Raw genomic sequence first — 21,351 nt, forward strand, 5'->3', positions numbered from 1 at the left:
TGGGCTTATAGGTGGAGGTAAAACTGAAGAACCACCTAAAACTAAGCTTCTTATGTGGACAAGAATCTGTCAAGAAAAAAAATAAGCTCATCCAGGCTTCTGATTTTGTACTGCACATGATCTTTGAATGCTAGCTTTATTACTTTGATGAAGCCAGTGTATGCTGATACTTTGCAGGTGTTACTAAAGCAATCTTAGATTTCTGTGTTTTGAAGCATTTTGATACAGAATAACTCAATTGATGTAAAATAAGTACATTTTCCAATTAGTGAGCAATATTTTTGTGCTAATAATATGGTCTATAAATAATTTATTAAAGGCATAAAAGAGACAAGCAAGTATGGCTTAAGTGTGAGGCCAGTATCTGAATGGCATAGTATATTTGTATATGGTAATTTTTGTCTTGTAAACTTCCTCAGCCCCTGATAATTCTGCCTTGGGCTGCAAAGGTGGTGTAATAAAAGTATATTTTAATATATTTTATAATTAATATTTCCTGGTGGTGGTATCTTCAAACACTACCAAGACTTATTTACAAAAATTCACAGGTTCAATTGTTCTGTTGTGGGTTTTATACTCCACATAGAAAGACAGTTAAATGATTTAAGCACAGATCCACTGTTTCCAATACAGCAATTCCCATTGGACATACAGGTCTATGAGCTGTGGGTTTCCCACCAATGGGATTCCATAGCAGATCAGCCTGGGACTCACCACTTGCTCCTCTGGCTGGTATCTTCCCAGATGCTGTGGCTATGATTTGAGCAGTCCTTGGCTCAGAGAGGGCTCAGGGCCTCTCTCTTGTGTGCTCTGTCACTGGGCTGTAGCCTCTTCTGGGATTCAATTCCCTTGGAGCTTTTCCCCTTTCTGCCTTGGTCCAGGTGCAAGGCCTTGGTGAAGTTGTTGGTCTGCTGGAGCAGATTCTTCAGCTGCTACTTGGGCAGCATTTGGCTCTTGTCACTGTCTGGGTGAGCACAAGGCAGGTTGTCTGACTTCTTGGCTGGTTTAAATACTGGCCCAAGACAATTAATGCCCTTTGGTAATGCAGGACCCTGATCACTGGACCTATGGGATGGGACATAGCCAAACATGGCCAGGGGCACACACAGTTCACAGCTGTGTGACAAAGTTAATCACACCTGGTAGATGTTTATCTGGAGCCCAGGAAGGGTCCAGGTTTGCACATTCAGGGCTGCTTACAATGTTAATCACAGGTGCTAGACATTTGCCTTGGCCCTCTGGAGCCCAGGAAGGGTCCAGGTTAGCACATTCAGGGGTGCTTAGCCATTGTCTGGGCTAGGGCATGTTTGGGGGTTTGACCCTGCAGGACAGGTATACAGTGTATTTATTCCTGTTTAGAGCTTTGTCCCACCTGGGTGGCTATGCTGCTTATAGAGAGGAAGAACATGCATGATTGGATTCTCCCTTCCTGATTCCCTCAGACGTACTAGAGAAATGAGAGGATGCCCATCTGGTATTATCTAAAGGTATTTTTATGGTATCTACTAGGATGTGATGCAGAGATAGAAATTCATTTGCTTCTGTGGACAAAAAAAATATTCTTCAAATGTAGCAACTGCATGTGATGGTGACATAGTAAACTTAATTCTATCTTGGCACCAATATGTAAAGAACTTTCTCTTACTGGTGTCTTTGAATCTGGGAAAGCCATTCATGTTGCTGATGAATGAAGATTTAGAAATGTCTGTATTCGTGTCTGTGATTCTTGAGTCACACCTGCAATTTAGGGTTTAGGAGTCCTAGATCCTTCCGCTATGGAATCGTTTGCTTGGTGATTGCAAAACACTGGATTTGAGGAACGAGTCCAAGATCTTAGGCTAGTCTGTGAACATGTTTTTCCTACTGTCTCCTTTTCTTTTTCACTTTGTGCTTTGCAGTTCCTGCATAGTCTTTGAAGAAGCTTGTTTAAGAAATGTGGTGGGCTTCTGGCCCTTAAAGCTTGGAGCTGGTTATAAATTTCAGTTGAGTTCCTGACTTCAGCCTTCTCTGTGGGTTGTTTGCAGATGTCTAATGTAGAGGACATGTGAACTTCAGTTTCATGTAATAGGGAAGTGGAATGTTTTTCTGTTACCTGTTTTTCTTGAAAAGGAGGGGAGTTTGTCCCAGAGTAAACTGATTACCCTTACACTTTTATACACTATGGCATTCTTAGCACAGTTATCCTTGCAGTTAGCATACCTTCTGAGGATTAATCTTAAGAAAAACTATTGAAAATCTTGACAATTTTAAGTATTAAAAGGAAGTGCTGAGAGATGACTGAAAGAAGAGTCCTAACCCTGAAACAAACTGGAAAGTAGGAAACCAAATTTTTCTTCAAACAGTTTTAAATATCTCCATTTTAAAAAAAATCCAAATCAAAACAGCCTTCCCAAAATTTTGCCATGTGATTTTTCAAGTGTAAAAGGACGATCTGGAATAAAGCCTAACACCTTGAAATCGCAAAGGGAGAGGGCAGGGCTAAAACTAGAAAATGAATTAATTGAAACACACAATTGGAAAGCTATGGAAGGTTGACAAGGGTGTGCCACAAAAAATGTAATAGTTTGTTATTCTACTCGGTCTTTGCTATTGTGTTTATTGTGGGGTGGTGAAGCAGGTAGGAAATATGTTCACTGCTGGATTTTGAGTTGTTGGGGCAATTTTCCAAGGAAAACTCTCATTCTGACAGCTTTGTGACCAGTGAGGAGCTGTACTTTGCTTACCCCACTTCTGACATACACTCCAATTGCCCCATTGCCAATGTTTGTCTTATCTCTGTGAGTCTGTTTAGCAATAAATGATGTAGATTATAAGCTCCTGGGTTTCTTTCTGGATCATTTATTGGCTTAGGTAGCTTGTGCTGGCTGGATGCAAGTTGAAGTTGGTGTGCAGAATGGATGGGACCTGCCTGTCTGGCAGTGGGAGAGAATGAACTTTCTGCTTTCAGTAGCTGGGAGCTATTAAATGAACTATTACACAATATCTCCTTTAGAGATTAACTTGTTGATGCAGGTAAAAAGGGGAGTGATCTGTGTAAATAAAGAGTTTTACTCTTCAATATAATTCAATATTAACGTTGTCAGGAGTTGAGTACTAAGAGTTTGTTCTGGAAGAAATGATGCCAAAGCTAACAGAGTATGTTGGATTTTTCAAATTCTCTCAACTTCAAACTGAAAGCAGACTTTCAGTAACATTGGTACAGTCATGGTGATAAATCCTAGACTTTCCAATACTGAAACTGATCAAAACACTGTTCCAGATGTTTGAGCTTAACATCAAGTTGCATCTTTTCATGGTGTAATTTTGCCTCCAATTGGCAATTTGAAGAGAACCCTTTGGACTGGCCCAGATTTGTCTAAATCTGGCCTTTTAAGTTAACCCAAAAGTGGATGATGAAATCCAAGAAGTTATGTGGCACTCTCACAGCTATTTATTCAGGGAAGTGGGCAGTTTTAATTTTAATTTCTAAAGGCAAACCAACATTTTGTTCAATTTGTGAGGGTTGCTACAAAATGCAGAGGAGATGGGAGAAATGAGATCTTGGTGTGTTCAGACAATGAAGATAAGTGAGGGATGGACAGAAGGAAAGTTTACAGGGTTAAGCCATCTTAAAATTGTGATATATGGGATTTGTGCATGTCTGTAAATATTAATTGTGAACAAAAGGCATTTAAAATCTCAGTATATGGTGAAAATTTGGCATCTGCAACTCTAGCTTGATAAATAAAGACTTTATGGTAGCTAATATTCCTCAATAGCTGAAGTAATGTGTGTGAGTTAGTCAGCTGTATACTCTCATAAATCAAATCTAAAATCATTTTGGGTTAGCATGGAATTTAAATCCATTCTAGTTCCAAAGCATTAATTATAGTAGCTTAATTTTTAATGAAAGTAGTCAGTCTCTTTTATTCTTCTTTTCCACTGTGTCAGTTGTTGAGATGGCATGTAATAGTAAAGAGGTTATTAATATTCTCTACTTCTGTAGGCAGAACCTTGGGGGAGACCATTCTGAAAACCAGTGGGAAAGGTTATATAACATGCTTTTAAATGGTTAAGGGGGGGGGGGGGGGGGAAGTAGGCTGTTTCCAGGTTAGTATGGGATGAAATCCTAGTCCATGTCAATTCAAGCTAGTTTGCTTGGTCAGTTAATTGCTGTAAGTAGGCTACCCAGGTTAGGGAAGTTGGCTGTCATAGTGCCTGGGTACTGTACTTCTTGTGGCATAGGGAAGTGCTTGGCCATAATATTATAGAATCAGTCAGGGTTGGAAGGGACCACAAGGATCATCCAGTTCCAACCCCCCTGCCATGGGCAGGGACACCTCACACTACATCAGACTGGCCAGAGCCTCATCCAGCCTGGCCTTAAACACCTCCAGGGATGGAGCCTCAACCACCTCCCTGGACAACCCATTCCAGGCTCTCACCACTCTCATGGGGAAGAACTTCTTCCTCCTGTCCAGTCTGAATCTCCCCACTTCCAGCTTTGTTCCATTCCCCCTAGTCCTGTCACTACCTGACACCCTCAAAAGTCCCTCCCCAGCTTTCTTGTAGCCCCCTTCAGATACTGGAAAGCCACAAGAAGGTCTCCTCGGAGCCTTCTCTTCTCCAGACTGAACAGCCCCAACTCTCTCAGTCTGTCCTCATAGGAGAGCTGCTCCAGCCCTCTGATTATCCTGGTGGCCCTTCTCTGGACACCTTCCAGCAAGTCCATATCTGTCTTGTGATAGAGGCTCCAGAACTGGATGCAGTACTCCAGGTGTGGTCTCACCAGAGCAGAGCAGAGGAGGAGAATCCCCTCCCTGGCCCTGCTGGCCACACTTCTCCTGATGCAGCCCAGGCTCTGGTTGGCTTTCTGGGCTGCAAGTTCTCACTGCTGGCTCATGTTGAGCTTCTCATCCACCAGCACCCCCAAGTTCCTCTCCTCAGGGCTGCTTTCCAGCCTGGATTTGTGCTTGGGATTGCCTCGACCCAGATGCAGGATCCTGCCCTTGGTCTTGTTGAACCTCATGAGGTTTCCAAGGGCTCACCTCTCCAGCCTGTCAAGGTCCCTCTGGATGGATCCCTTCCCTCCAGCCTGTCTGCTGCACCACACAACTTGGTGTCATCAGCAAACCTGCTGAGGGTGCACTCAATGCCAGATTAAGAATGATGTTTTGTTTTCTTTTTCCTTTTCTTTTAGGACTCCAGCACTGAGGTTTCGTTTTTAGAGATTTCCATACCTCTTTTATATCTCATCTTCTGAATAACAGCTTCTCATCTTTTATCTCATCTGGTTTCTGTTTTCTTCTTTTCAGCACTTTCAAGCTCAAATTCATTGTCTTTGAATTCTTAATTAGAATTCTGTCTTGTGGTTTGTCTGCTTAGTGGACTTCTAGAAGGCAGTGAGAAGCAGCAAACCCAAAATGAGCACATCTGTTTCTTGGTACATTGTCACAGACATTTTTCTGGCTCTTCAGTGGTTTTAGTTAATGATTTGATAAAATTGTGTCACAAGTCATTTAAAGGCATGGTGGTTGTGTGGACCAGCACTACTGAGGAACAGCTGGTTTTGTCATGCTTCCTAATGGCTATTTTTGGATTAAAACCCCCTTTGTCTCTTTGGTCTAGAGCACAGGAGCTGTTAACCTGCTGTATGCTGGAATGAGTGGTGCTTTACTGGCTTTGTCCTGCTGGTGCTGCCATTGCCACTGTTTCCGTTAGGTTCTCACCTTTCACTAGTAGTTCCAGACTAATTACTTCGACTCAAAGTGCAAAACTGTCTTCCTTCAGAGCTTGAGTCCAGCAAAGTGTGTATACCCCTTCACTATAGAACCATACTGAAAGCAGACCAAAAGCATGTCTAGCCTGCCTTTACACTTGACATGAGCTTTACATTTCTCTTACATGGAGAATAAACTCCTGTAATTGATTGATGGCTCTGAAGTTCTTAAATATTTATAACCTTAGTTCTCTCAATATGACAGTTAGGGATATGTGCATCTGTGTATATATTCACATCAAAATACATCTCTATCGTACTCCTGTCTGTATACATACCTCTGCTTATCTTTTTCTTAAAGATCTGGACGTTGGTAGCTGGTTACCTGCTGATGGTTTCGTTCAAGTGGAATCTAAGCACTGAACGTTACTTAAAAGCGGTTTCTGTCCCTGTCTGGATTATGCTGCTCTTTCACTTAGGTGAGTAACAAGAAGTACTTATTCTAATGCACCCACTGGGATTCTCCCATCTTGCAGACAGAGCTACTTGTTTGCTTCACTGCTAAGTCTTTATCACAGTAAATTAGAGGTTGGAAGGGACCTCAAGAGATCATCAAGTCCAACCCCCCTGCCAAAGCAGGGTCACTTAGGGTAGTCCACACAGGAATGCATCCAGGTGGGTGCAATGGAGTAATGGAATTTTAGCTGAAATGCAGGCTGTTTTCTCTGCTCTAATTCTGGCTGCATGTGGCAAGATGGAGTGTTGGAGCATGGAGTGGAGAGGCATCAACGATGTGTCTTCAAGTTATCCTGCCTAGTTTGTACTTCCCATGGTTTTTCCCTTATTTGGCTCATGGACCTGGTACTTCCTTCCTGACAGTGAGGAAGGGCTGAGGTCACATGTTGGTGCTTTATACTTTCACTTGTGATGATTTTTAATGTTATTTGCATGAATGTTTTTTAATTTTATTAACAGGCAGCTTTATCTGAGGCTGTAAAATGCACTTAATAGTAGGAAAAGAACAAAAAACAAACAAAACAAAACCAAACAAAAACCCAAACCAAACCAAAACCACAAAAAACCCAAAACAAAACAAAAACACAAGAAACCCCCCAAAAAAATCCAAAAACAAAGTGTCAGTAATCAACGAGCAAGTCCACATAATAGCAACAGTATTAAATAAATTTGCCAGTGATCTATATAATATGCCAATAGAAATATATGATTATAGTTATCTATAAGTGTTAGATTCATTTTGCATGCTTAATATAACACATTATCAGATTGTATTATTGGATCAGAGTTGTGGTAGAAGAATCACGTGAATAGTAAAATACTATCTTGGCAGAAGGTTTCACAGCATTCTCCATGACTGACTTTGCTTTAGCAGCAGGTTTCAAGGGTTGTTCTGACCATGCAGATTTTAAGTGACAAATGAACAGCTTTGCATTTGCTTACATTTTGACAGTCTTGCGTTTGCTGGAAGTGCTACCTAAAAAGCCAAGAAGGCACTGCTTGATGCCACACTGTGGAGATCTAACATAAATACAGGGTTTGGAGCTGGGGGGGGTGGGGGAACTTAACTTACCCCCTGATACCAAAAATGTTTATTTTGTGTGTGTTTTTAATGTACTTTTGCATGGTTTATAGAGCACAGTTTTTATCAGCATAGTTTAAAGTCACTGAAGTTAGGAAGGCTAGCAAGGTGGCTTATTCATTGAGGAAATGTTTGTCTGTGTTTTTTACCTTTCCATCAGAGTAGAAAACTTGTGTTATGACACTGCTTAGTTTCTGCCCAAACTGTTGTTGATGTGGTGCCTCTCTCGGTTTTCTAAATGTAAATTTTATTAATGGCGTAATTTTTCATGTAAAAACCTCATCCCTGTGTCTTTTAGCTTCTGTGGCAGGTTCCTGGAGGATTCCTGTGTTTCTGGTTATAGTTGTTCTGATGACTGTAGGCATGTTGCATGAACGGCAGAATGGGAAAGAGTCTTCTGGTAAGGATAAAGTCCCTGTTTCTTGCAAGTGAAAATATCTAGACTGTGTTACTGTAAATTCAGCATCCATGCAGACTGCAAGAACGTATTGCAAGATTTTTAGTATATGTGTTTCAAGGTGGTTTACTCATGCTGCATTGAGCGTTTGATTCTTTACAGAAAATGAATTGCAATGGGCTGCTGCTTCTTTTCCATAGCAAAACAGCAACTCTGATTATCAAGCTCAGTTGCTTAAGTTTACAGAATCTTGTATGTAGAGTCAAGCGCAAAGAAAACCAGGAAATCTGAAATCAGAGGCTAATTTTGAACCAAATTAGTGGTATGGGTTTAGTACCTCTTGGAATATAGAGTATGAGGTAAACTGAGACAACTCTATACAGGAAACTTCTTACATCCAATCATTTGTTTCTGGAATAACAGTTTCCTCAAACCATGGTTTGCTAGTAGACTTTGAGGAAAAAGATTTTTTTTCTGGTGAGAGTCAATTCTGCATAAAAGCAAATGTCAGGTGTTCCTTTCTAGTACTAGCTGTACAATTATTTTAGGAAAATTTTCTTGTCTTGCTGTTCTAGGTTTCTTGAGAGTCACCATAATCTTCTTTAGTAAAATTAATTATCTAATTTAAAGATTTTTTTAGATTAGCCAGAGTAGCAGCAACTGCAAATGACTTGGTAGCAGTTCCATTAGCAAGGAAAGTGCTAAGCAAATAACTGTTTTTGTGTCTTGGAACCGGGTGTATTGTAATACTAACATAAGTAGCACTCACTCCTGTTTGATTGTATTGACCACATATAATGCATAATTAAAAACTGACAATGTCTGCCCATATAATTTCTGCTGCTTAGCAGCTTTGGTGAATAGCAAAATTTTAAGACTGAAGCTTTTCTTTGTTTATGTACACATACATTTTCACAGGGGCAGAGCTTCCTGGCCAGATGATTTCCATTGCTGCTTCGACAATTGCTATGGCAATTTCAATGACAGAAGATGAGTCTAAAAGTGAACATTCCTCACAACCCTCAGGTGACTGAATACTCTGTAAGAAGCATTTGAATTTGCTCTAAAGGCATGAAATTGGAGGGAATTAAGAACCAATTTGAAAATGGTCTTTGTTCTCTTCATCCTGTTAAACAACAAAAAAAAGATAGCTCATTTCTGCTTACATTGTGAAACAGATCTGTCTGTTTTAAACATGTTAAAGAAATAATGTAAAAGCTGTCTTGCAAATGATCCTTTATATGGTTGCCTATATATTTCAAAGGCCTGACTGGAAGAATTTGATTGCTTATTTAGAATGAGGGCATGGGGTTTTTTTTTACTATTTTATATTACTAATTTTGTTTTCCCAAGTGTAACAGTGTGAGAGCTGAAATCCCTGTCCCACACCAACAATGACCAGACTAGCTTAGTCTGGAAGCAAATGAAAGCTGTATTTACAAGCAAACCTACAATCTATGATGAAATGCAGTGAATATGTACAAACAGACACTATTCACAACATTTACAAATAGGTACAATCAACAGAAAAGTACAACCAAGCTCCCTTTGCTTCCCCTGAGGGGCCTTTTCCCAAGGGGCCTCCTGCCCAGACCAGAAGGAATCCCCCCAGACCCTCCTGGCAGAAGGCAGAGAGTCAAGAAGCAGCGAGGTTGTTAGACTTAGCTTGTCAAGGTCAGTGTGTTATCTTCAGCCAGAAAAGAAGCAGCAGTCAGACAGAAACCGAGCAAGCTGAGCTCTGCCCAACTCCCCAACCTTGTTTTGAGTAGTAGTTCTTAAACATTTCTGTCTCTCCAATGAAAGTGTTCAGAACAATCATTATTTTGCTTTCTTACACCCAGTAGTGACTTATTTACATTCTTTCACTTTCTCTGCTTGAACTTTGTAAAGAAAAATTAAAAAGACAGTTTTAAAGCCATCACACCTAGGCTTCTTTTGATTTGTTGGCAGTTACAAGGTATAACTGGACCAGGTACAGACAGTCTGGAATAAATTTTGTACATGCCACAGAGACACCCCACTCCCTTGCTTCTGTGTTTATCTCTGGCATGCCCAAAGTCTTTCCTGTAATTCACTTGATATTGTAGCTTAGAGTAAGGATGCTTTCACTTGTGCTAGCACAACTAGAAATCTGAAAGAGTTGCAAAGGTGTTTAAATGTCAGTCACTGGTTTTGAACCTTACCATGATTTTTCCTAGTAGGACTTTGATGGAATGGAATGCAATACCAGAAAAATAGGCTGCTGTGGAGATCTCTGGAAATAGAGAGGTTTCATGCAATTCCTGCAAGCAGACAAACCAGGTCATTCAAATTGACAGAATGTGGACTTCCAAAACTTTAATTGGAAATTAGAAGTCTCTTAAGAGTCATCTACTTCAAGACAAGGTGTTATTACTATTCAGTAATGTATATTGCATGCTTTGAGAGGTATGGCCTTGTAGGTAAGGGACTTTTCAGCTGAAGGGGGGGTGTGTTTTAGTGTTAGAAAGATATGTTAATGAATAAAGTTCACTCATTGGAAACGTAAGTTCCGACAGTTTCACATCTTCAGGGTTTGCTGGTAAAAGTTTCTTCCATTGGCAACAAGTTCTTGGTTTTTTTAGGTCTTGATGTCCTTCTTGTCTTAGCATCATAGAATTGTTAGGGTTGGAAGGGACCTCAAGGCTCAGCCAGTTCCAACCCCCCTGCCATGGCCAGGGACACCTCACACTACAGCAGGTTGCTCACAGCCACATCCAGCCTGGCTGCAAAACCCTCCAGGGATGAGGCTTCCACCACCTCCCTGGGCAGCCTGTGCCAGTGTCTCACCACCCTCATGGGGAAGAATTTCTTTGTAACATCCAATCTGAATCCAGCCAATTCCAGTTTTGCTCCATTCCCTCTAGTCCTGTCACTACCTGACACCCTAAAAAACTGGGGAGGTCCAGCTTTCAGATACTGGAAGGCCACAAGAAGGTCACCTCAGAGCCTTCTCCAGACTGAAGAGCCCCAACTCTTTCATCCTGTCCTCATAGGAGAGGCCTTCTTACAGCCTTTCCTTTAACTTGGGTGGGAGCTTCCAGCACCTGCCCAGGCATCATCAGTCTTCAAGGATGTAGTCTGTAGCAATGCATGTGTTATTCATACCAAGTGTCCTGCTTTATGACATAAAGCCCCTGATCAAAGGTCCTCTTTGGAATACCAATGCCATGTATTCAATCCTAACTCAGTGTCACTGTAAGTGAAATTGAGTAAATGCCTCAGTTAAATAATACAGGCTCTTCAGAAATCTTTTCATGAAATGTAGTCACACTTCTTGATTTTTTTTTTTTTTTTTTAATCAGTGTAAGCTGTCCTGTATCTCAAACTGCTGGAAGGTGCAGCTTCCCTTTTATCATAAATTCCTGGACACAAATTTCCCTCTCTCTTTCCCCATTGTCTGAGGTACTTGGAATTACAGACTTCCTGGTCTGCCTACTACATGTTCCCCCTTCATATGTACCTCCCTTGCATCACACATTTTATGTTCATTTAAATTAAGTTTTTTACTTCTCTGGGTGGAGAAGTTACTATCCAGTAGCCTATTAAGCTTGTGCTCTATCCTAAAAGTTTAGAAGTTCAGACTGTATGCAGTTTCTACTATCTTTGGATAGTAGTAGAAACCCTGCTAATCTGTGGCAAGACCCCTGGTGAGGCACTAGCAGAGGCTCTTTGTGATTTATGTGTTACAGAGATAAGGCTGGACTGTTGAGATTCCTAGTCTGGTCCTTTGTTATCTCAAGTTTGTCCAGCAGCATCTTCTTTTGAAAAGACAGCTTTCACCTTGGTCCCATCAATCTCTCCTCTTCCTATTTCAATAATAGTCTTTACAAAATCCAGTGGCCAAAGCTAATGGCAGAAGCAGTATCCATGGCATTGTGGTTTCTAAAACTAATTTCAAAAGATAAATGTGTCTTTGATTTCTCTGTTCACTTCCTCTATCCAGACCAAACTCTGAGGGTGCCACGGGGTGTGCAAGTCCCATTGTGTTCCTATAGCTGCCATAACCCTCTGAAGAATATTTCCTTCAAAATGAGTTCCTCAGTCTTGAGTATATTATTACATACCTTGGAATTCTTTGTTCCAGAAATACTTTAATAACTGATCCAATGGTTGCTGAAGTGACTGGAAAAGCTTCTGGCCAACCCATTATTTGTCATGCTATCACCAAAAGACATTTAAACCTTACAGATGCAGGACCTTGCATTTCATAGAATCAACCAGATTGCAAGAGACCTCCAAGGTCATCCAGTCCAACCTATCACCCAGCCCTATCCAATCAACCAGACCATGGCACTAAGAGCCTCATCCAGGCTTCTCTTGAACATCTTCAGGGTTGGCGACTGCACCACCTCCCTGGGCAGCCCATTCCAATGGGCAACCTCTCTCTCTGTGAAGAACTTCCTCCTAACATCCAGCCCATACCTCCCCTGGCACAGCTTGAGACTGTGTCCCCTCCTTCTGCTGCTGGTTGCCTGGAGAAGAGCCCAACCCCCACCTGCTCCAACCTCCCTTCAGGTAGTTGTAGACAGCAATGAGGTCTGCCCTGAGCCTCCTCCAGGCTAAACACCCCCAGCTCCCTCAGCCTCTCCTCACAGGGTTTGTGTTCCAGACCCCTCCCCAGCTTCATTGCCCTTCTCTGGACACGTTCCAGTACCTCAACATCTCTCTTGAATTGAGGAGCCCAGAACTGGACACAGCACTCAAGGTGTGGCCTGACCAGTGCTGAGTACAGGGGAAGAATAACCTCCCTTGTCCTGCTGGCTACACTATTCCTGATCCAGACCAGGATGCCATTGGCTCTCCTGGCCACCTGGGCACACTGCTGGCTCATGTTCAGCTACTATCAACCAGCACCCCCAGGTCCCTTTCTGCCTGGCTGCTCTCCAGCCTGTAGCACTGCTTGGGGTTGTTGTGGCCAAAGTGTAGAACCCTGCACTCAGCCTTGTTAAATCTCATCCCATTGGCCTCTGCCCACCCAGCCAGCCTGTCCAGGTCCCTCTGCAGGGCCCTCCTACCCTCCAACAGATCCACACCTGCCCCCAGCTTGGTGTCATCTGCAAAGTTACTGATGATGGACTCAATCCCCTCATCCAGATCAATAAAGATATTGAACAGGATGGGGCCCAGCACTGATCCCGGGGGGACACCACTAGTGACTGACCACCAACTGGATGTGGCACCATTCACCACCACTCTCTGGGCTCAGCCCTCCAGCCAGTTCCTGACCCATTTCAGAGTGAATCTGTCCAAGCCATGAGCTGCCAGCTTTGCCAGGAGCTTCTTGTGGCAGACAGTGTCAAAGGCTTTGCTGAAGTCCAGGTGGACTACATCCATAGCCTGGTTTTGTTGAACCTCATGAGGCTGGCTTGTGCCCACCTCTCCAGCCTGTCCAGGTCCCATTCTCCAGCAGAATGCACACACTTCCTCTGCTCCATTACTTGAGGAAAACTTGCAGCCATGGGGGCAGAATACACATACAAGAAATCTGACAGCTTACTCCCTGCTGGGGTTTTTACAGTTTTTTTTTTTACAGTTTTAGGCTGTACCTTTAAAATCTTCTACAGATCTTGAACAGGAAGTGGTAAAATGTAAATAAGTCACTCTTGGGTGTATAAAGGAAAATAATGATTAAGTTCTAAACAATCCATTGGATAGATAACAAACATAACCCAGTAATGAAAACTCTCTCTCTCTCTCTTTTGGCTTCTTCGCTCTGGGAGACACTAACTCCAGGGGAGGGTCAGGATAGGTATTAGGAAATATTTCTTCACTGAAAGGGTTATCAAACATTGGAATGGTCTGCCCAGGGCAGTGGTATAGTCACCATCTGTGGGGGTGTTCAAGCAGCATGTGGACCTGGTGCTTAGAGACATGGTTTAGTGTTTACCCTTCAGTGCTGGGTCAAGGGTTGGACTGGACGATTTTTGAGGTCTCCTCCAACCAGATATATTCTGTGATTCTGTGAACTTGCTTCTGCTTGATCTTGGCTGAGTATCCTAACAAAATAACTTCTCTGCTCTTTTCTCTTGTCCCTTTGTGTCCAGGGGGGCAAGGAGTGGGGAAGGGAGGAAGAAGCTCTTAGCAGCTCCCCTGGTTTTTGGCCAAGGGGGGGTTCTTGTGCTGTTTATCAATTGTGAATACCTGTAAATACTGTATATTTTGCACATATTAATTGCACTTCCTTGTAGGTGGTAGTTTTGCTTGTAAATACAGCTTCACTGGCTTCCAACTGGGCTGGTCTGGCAATTTAATGCTGGGAGGAATTTTCAACCCACCACATGGGGAACAAAAGATCATTTGTTATGTCGATTCATACTACAGCAAGGAAGCAATGAACACAACTCTTTCACTAGACTTATGTCACATCATCACCAACTGCTTTCCTCCCATGAGAAAATAACTACTGTAAAAACTGTATTGCTATATGCACATCTGTCAAACAACCTGTGTCCCACACGTGCAGTTTAGCAGCATGCAGGTCACCAAAGCCATTCCTAGCCTGAAGCATGACAGCTACAATCCACAAACAGAGGAGAGGGATTTGTCATACATGCACAGTAGTGGTACATGTGTAAAGTAGTGGCCAAAGAGTGGCTGTCAATGGCACCATGGCCAAGTGGAGACCAGTGACAAGTGGAGTCCCTCAGGGCTCAGTGCTGGGACCAGTCTTGTTCAACATCTTTGTTGGTGCCATGGACAGTGGCATTGAGCAGGTTTGCTGATGACACCAAGCTGTGTGGTGCAGCAGACACACTGGAGGGAAGGGATCTATCCAGAGGGACCTGGACAGGCTGGAGAGCTGGAGAGGTGGGCACATGACAACCTCATGAGGCTCAACAGGACTGGGCTATGGATGTAGTCTACCTGGACTTCAGCAGCGCCTTTGACACCGTCTGCCACAAGAAGCTCCTGGCAAAGCTGGCAGCTTGTGGTTTGGACAGATTCACTCTGAAATTCACTCTAGCCAGCTTGATCTGGTGTGAGGTGTCCCTGGCCGTGGCAGGGGGGTTGGAACTAGATGATCCTTGTGGTCCCTTCCAACCCTGACTGATTCTATGATCCTATGAAAAGAAAGTGTAGTAAGAAATGTGTAAAATACAAGTTTTGACTTCATTGTGTGCTGTATTTTTTTGTCGGTTAGATGAGCTTTCAGCAGATCTAAGATGTGACTTTAGGTTTCTTCTACAAGTGAATTAACACTTTTGATTTTTCAGAGTTTTATGGCTCTTTAGCAGAAGGTATTTAGTTTCTAATATATCTGCAGTGACAGGAGGCCTCTTGAAGATGGTAGTATCTTCTCTTCTCCTCCTCCTAGCACTGCTTGGCATGTTGTGGAACGATGTGGGAGGAGTTATGAAGCCCTGCTACAGCCTGTCAAAAATGATCAGTGGCTTTCTGTCTTTTAGGGAAATTGCTACTACTACAACAACAACAACAAAAAAAAAACACCACCAAAACAAAAACATCCCCAAACCCACAAAAAAGGAAACCTAAGCAAACAAACAAAAAAGGTTAATTTGGGACATTATGTGAATGTTAATGTGACAATTTCCACTTCTTTGTTTGCATTTGTTTGTTTTAGGAGCAGCAGAAGGTGATCAACCACCACATGCTTCAGCATCTTTCTCCTCCTCTTCATCCTCTTCTGGGAGCAGACAAAAACCTGAGATTGGATCTTTCCTCAGGAAAAAGAAAACTAGTGATATTTACTTTGTAATACTTGTGTGGGCCATTGTCATTGTCCAGATCTGGCTGAATTTCTGGATTGTGCAGTTATTGCCAGTGCCTTTTGCAGGTAATAATCCCAATTACTAGCAATATTTGTTAAATCAGGACTTTACATAGTCTTAGCTTTGTGTGAAATAAAACAGAAGGAAGGGCCTGTTAGGAGGTTTAATTTAAAACACATGTAAAAGACCTGTTGTTAAGATGAATTGTAGCTTCAAATAGGAGGATTGATGTGCAGGAGGTGGCTTAAATAGGAGGATTACTGTGTAGTGGACAAGTGTAAAATTGCTTTGTTTGTTGACTGTTGTAGTTACCTAGAATAATTTAGTGCCATACCTTACATTGTAAGAATACTTATGGTTTAGAGTACTTTGTTTTCCTTCCTCTTGATGTCATTTCCTTCAGATTTTTACACCTACAGATAAAGAAGAATTTAGCTGTTGTTTCATAGTACTTTTAATTTCCATTAAAAAGGGGTTGCTAGGCTGTGTGGACAAATCACAAGAAAAAATTCATTTTAACTCTAGTTCAGAGGTTAATTAGCCATGTTGCTTCACATCTACATGCATCTGTTCCCTTATAGATCAAGCAAGAAAGAAGTAGTTGTGATAGCTAGCTAAAGAGGCTATTTTAAAACCAAATGCTACCCAATATTCTTTTTTTGGGGGTGAATAGGGAAGATGGGAGATCTGGAAATATGCATGAACTGCTGTGACTCAGACATTTCTTCCCATTTTTCTCCTGTAAACAAAGTGAGTTTCCTAATTTGCTCAGACTTTCCCTAAAATTCAGTTAAAATCCTAATTGTAAGCATTAAATAGTTTATTTAACACTTAACTGGATCTGTTTTCCCTTTTGCTAAGTGTGGTGGGTTGGCCCTGAGTAAGTACCTGTAGAACCAGTCACTCTTTTCCTGTCATATCCAGTGTGGGCTCATCCATGAGCTGCAGTCCCCTTGGGTAGGTACTGGCTCGGGTGTCTCCTCATCCCTAAGCCACACACCCTTCAAGAGGTGTACCTGCCTTGGCACAGTGCCTCTGTGAGCCACAGTCCCTCTGACTGCTGTGCCTGCTCTACCATGGAGCACTTCTACTTCCCTGGCCTTTTTGTTCCCTCTGTTCATTCTTCATAGAATCCTGGAATTGTCAGGGTTGGAAGGGACCTCAAGGCTCAGCCAGTTCCAACCCCCCTGCCATGGGCAGGGACACCTCACACTACAGCAGGTTGCTCACAGCCACATTCAGCCTGGCTGCAAAAACCTTCTGGGATGAGGCTTCCACCTGGGCAACCTGTTCCAGTGCCTCACCACCCTCATGGTGGACAAACTTCTTCCTAACATCCAATCTGAATCTCCCCATTTCTAGTTTTGCTCTGTTCCCCCAAGTCCTATCACTCCCTGACACCCTCAAAAGTCCCTCTCCAGCTTTTTGTAGCCCACTTCAGATATTGGAAAGCCACAACAAGGTCTCCTCGGAGCCTTCTCTCCAGCCTAAACAACCCCAACTCTCTCAGTCTGTCCTCACAGGAGAGGTGCTCCAGCCCTCTGATCTTCCCCTCTGTTGACTTGTTTTTAATGTGTTCTGTCCTCTTCTTTTCTCTTTAGCGTTTTCTGCCCTTAAATACATTTTCACAGAGGCACCACAGTCATGCCTAATGCGATGCATCCATTGTGGAGCCACCCAAAACTGACTGTCTGGCACAAGGCAGCCCCTGGTCTCTCCCCATAGAGGCTGCTGCAGTGGTCACCCTGCTCCCCAGACCTTGCAATTTACATGCAATACACAAAGGCGTTATAAACTGTCTAGTTGTGCATCAGGAAATCAGGACTCTCAGGACAAGCTTGAGGGGCTGTGGGCTCTGAGAGGCATGGGTAAAAAGCTGTGGCACTGTAGCAGCAGCTAAAGGGAAATAACAGAGGTTTGGCTTATAGACAGCTGAATATAGATAAAGGGAGAGAGAGAGTCGATCTTCCTTTCATTCGAATGTGCTTGCTGTACAAAAACTGGCCCCATTTTGGTGTCTGGCTGTAATGGGGAATGGTGATGGCATGTTGGATGTAGCCTATAAATAATTCTTGAAAATTATAAAGGGATTAGAAAATAAATTTTAGACTTGCAAAACACTTATGTGGCTTAATTTATCAAAGAGAAAAGTCAAGGAGTCTCCTTCTCTGGAGACTTTCAAGGCCCGTCTGGATGTGTTCCTGTGACCTGAGCTATGGTCCTGCTCTGGCAGGGGGGTTGGACTTGATGATCTCTTTGGGTCCCTTCCAACCCCTGACATCCTGTGAATTGTTTAGAAATACCTATTTTGGTGGGATACAAAAAATGGATGCAGTTCTTTTACAGTTAGGCAGACACTGATGTATAGTTTTAAGCCTGAGCCAGACAAATCTAGATTAAAGAGCTCATCTGTAACTGAAATGGATTAATGCTGCTGCCACCAGTCATTAGGTCTGAAATAGCTACCTGAGCAATAAACTGATGAGAAAATAGAAATTAATTTTGAGAATACTTGTGACTTGTTGCCTTAGCAGTGCCACTGGGGCATTAAGTGCTTTTTCTTCACGTAGAACTGAACATAACTAGATCACAAAAATAATATGCAAAGCATGGTAATATTGAGCAGAGCAGTCATTCATGTTGCATCAGAAAGTGAATTATGATAATCTGGATTAAGAGAGGTGGCATTAAAAATATCTAGTAGTAGAAAATGTATACTCATATATACATACATAATAAAAGCAGTTTCCTTGCAACTATTCAAGTTTAAGGAGACTTACAACTTTTTAAGCACTTCTGAGAGTTGGAATATTCTTCTAATATATAAAAAGTTAAAACAAATTGACACCTACACACCCCACCCCACTGCCAATAGAAAAATGTTCATTTCACCAGAGTCCCTTACATTGGTAGACAAAACAGCATTTAAATGATTACAAATATCTTGGTACCCTTACCCTTTTTCTGTGTGTGCATTTGTACTTCATTAGAGTGAGACAATCTTTTCAAATTGCTCAATGTAGAGAGTGGGGAAGAAAAAGATACCACAATTGTACCATAAAATGAGGTGAAGAATGACAGGTGGATTCAAAAGTTAAGCAATAAACCATGTCATGGAGCACTTGTAACTTTTTGTTCAGTGATGTGAGCCTGGGAATCTTGATATTAGCTCATTTAAAGATCTTTCATTTACTTCTTCTATTATTCTGTTGCACCATTTTAAAGATCTTTCATTTACTTTTCTTACTCTGTTGCACCGTTTTTGTATTTTTTTTTTTTGCCTTCATGTAATTTTGTTCTTCCTGGAGATGTTTGCAATTTCTTATTGTGGAGCCTTTCTGGTAACAGTCCTAGCTTTTTCTCTCCTGTCTCTTTTTAACCTAATATAATTACAGCTGTGTGAGTGTAGCACCTGCTGACATCATTGGTAATGAGTCTGTACTCATTTAGAAGGTATTTAAACACTTACTTCAAAATGGCAGAAAATGAGAATGACATTTCAGGTATGCTGTTCACCTTACAGAAAGCCAGCAGCACTGTGTGTATTTACCATAAGCTGCTTTTAATCAGAGGAAACTTCAAACTTGCACTGTTTTGTACATTTGCCAAGTGATCTTTAGTAGAAAATCTTATTATTGTCTTACTTTAAGGGCATAAATCCCATATTTGCCACATGGTGGTGCCAGAGGGTGGGTAAACCAAACGTCAGGTACTGAGCGAGCTCTCCAGGAAAAACAAAGTAAAACTATTTCGAGTGGCTTACACATAGTAGGCTCACATAGAACTTTGATAAACACCCAGTTAAAAGTTCAAAGTTAACCTTATCAGCTATGTATTTCATTTTACACATCTCCAAGAAGCATGATGTGAATTTTTGAAGGCAGAGGAATTGTTGTGATGTTGATGTATGACAGTAAGTAAGGAATCTTGTTTAGAAAATAGCCTTTCATAATGACAACAACAACAAAAAGTTTTATTAAAAGTACATTTGAATTTAATGATGGGAACATCCAGTTCTGGAGCCCCTATTACAAGAAGGATCTGGAGGTGCTGGAGGGTGTCCAGAGAAGGGTCACGAGGATGAGCAGAGGGCTGGAGCACCTCTCCTATGAGGACAGATTAAGAGAGTTGGGGCTGTTCAGTCTGGAGAACAGAAGGCTCCGCTCCCAGGAGACCTTCTTGTGGCCTTCCAGTATGTGAAGGGGGCTCCAAGAAAGCTGGGGAGGGACTTTTTAGGGTGTTAGGTAATGATAGGACTGGGGGGAATGGAACAAAACTAGAAATGGGTAGATTCAGATTGGATGTTAGGAAGAAATTCTTCCCCATGAGGGTGGTGAGACACTGGCACAGGTTGCCCAGGGAGGTGGTGGAAGCCTCATCCCTGGAGGTTTTTGCAGCCAGGCTGGATGTGGCTGTGAGCAACCTGCTATAGTGTGAGGTGTCCCTGCCCATGGCAGGGGTCTTGGAACTAGATGATCCTTGAGGTCCCTAACAATTCTATGATCAGTATCAAATGTGGCTATAAATATGATTGTAGGGGCACTGCTAGCATTTTCACAGTGTTGTTTTACTGTGTATGTAGAATTTTTAATACCTGCTCTGATTTTTGATCTAAATGTGAAGTTCACTCTTACTAAGTTCTGGTTTAAAAAAAATAAGTGAGAAATTGGGAAAATCAGGTGGTTGTGTTGCTAACAGTTTCCCTATGTTTTCCTTTAGAACCATAATTTTCAGTATTGGGGATGCACCATGTTTAGATGTTTGTGTATCAGTAGTTGATAGCAGGACTGGATTGTCAGACCAGTCTGTTATGATCCTTTAAGTCAGTGTAACTTGATGTTTTTGTGACTGGTCTGTTTGCATTAATGCTCTAGTAAAATCAGCTCTAGTACATATCTTTGTTTATGATGTGAGTTCCTCTGTTCTGATGTTAAGTTTGACAGTGGATTTGGAAGATTGCTTGCTTTTCTTCTTTTCAGTGCTGAAAAGATAGATAATTTGACTGGTGTAACATTTTGGTGAATAAAAAGAGTATGGAAAATACTTCATGACTGTTAAAAGTCTATTGGCTTCCAATGAAAGTTTCATATTTATCATGGGCTTTGCATTTATATTCTTAATTGGGATGACTTTCAAGTTCTGCACATATAATCAGAGAGGGAGAGCAATGCCATTGCAAAATTAGAACCATAAGCCTGATGCAGAAGTCTCTGGGTTTTATTTCATGGCAAGTAAAGAGGCATGAGCTTTTACTTCTGCAACTGTAATGCTAGACATTTCTATTGTTATTGAGAAACTATTTTACAGTGGGTACATGTTAGGAGTGTTGGAGAGAAGCTTTTTGTGGTAGCAAAAAGCTTCTCTTTTGGGGAAATAAAACTGTTAATGTTTCCTCTGTAGTCTGGTTTTGAGGAGCAGTATGGATTTTTCTGAAGTTGCATGACCCTTCTTCAAGCCAAGATAAAAAGCTCATCTTAAAATACTGGTTTTGAAGTTCAAAAGGAAAATTAACCAGGGTTTCCATTGAAGGTTTAGATCAACACTTTTTTACTGCAAAGTGACACATGAACTGCTGTCAATGCTTCAAGGAGAAATTCAACTTCAACAATATAGAAGACAAAAAAATTAAGAATTGAGGCTGAAAATTTTATGTGGAATACACTGTGAAGTTCTGAATGTGGCATTTTATGTGTGGTTGTCTGTGTGAAGATGGGATAAATCCTCTGTGCTAGAATCATGGAGTGACACCTACTTAGCCCAGGACTTGCACAAGTTTCTTAGCTGCACGACTGGGTAGCGTGCAGACACTTTTCTTCTGCTGCCATCTAAATTCCATGTGGATAAGCACAATTGTGAAGAAGTGAAGAGATTAGTGCTAAAATGACTTGAAAATTCTGAAAAAGGTTTC

The 21,351-nt window shown here is 41.8% G+C and overlaps 1 protein-coding gene across 1 annotated transcript in view; it reads left to right on the forward strand.

The window, feature by feature from the left end:
• TMEM245 (transmembrane protein 245) overlaps positions 1-21,351 on the forward strand; it is a 77,467-nt gene that overhangs the window by 1,831 nt on the left and 54,285 nt on the right. The window contains exons 2-5 of the mRNA XM_054381901.1: positions 6,060-6,177; positions 7,594-7,695; positions 8,611-8,718; positions 15,296-15,508. Of these exons, the coding sequence (XP_054237876.1) occupies positions 6,060-6,177; positions 7,594-7,695; positions 8,611-8,718; positions 15,296-15,508 (541 nt within the window). The remainder of the gene's footprint in view (positions 1-6,059; positions 6,178-7,593; positions 7,696-8,610; positions 8,719-15,295; positions 15,509-21,351) is intronic.

The sequence above is a fragment of the Indicator indicator genome, chromosome 6 (genome assembly GCF_027791375.1).
Source record: "Indicator indicator isolate 239-I01 chromosome 6, UM_Iind_1.1, whole genome shotgun sequence".
NCBI classification, from domain to species: domain Eukaryota; kingdom Metazoa; phylum Chordata; class Aves; order Piciformes; family Indicatoridae; genus Indicator; species Indicator indicator.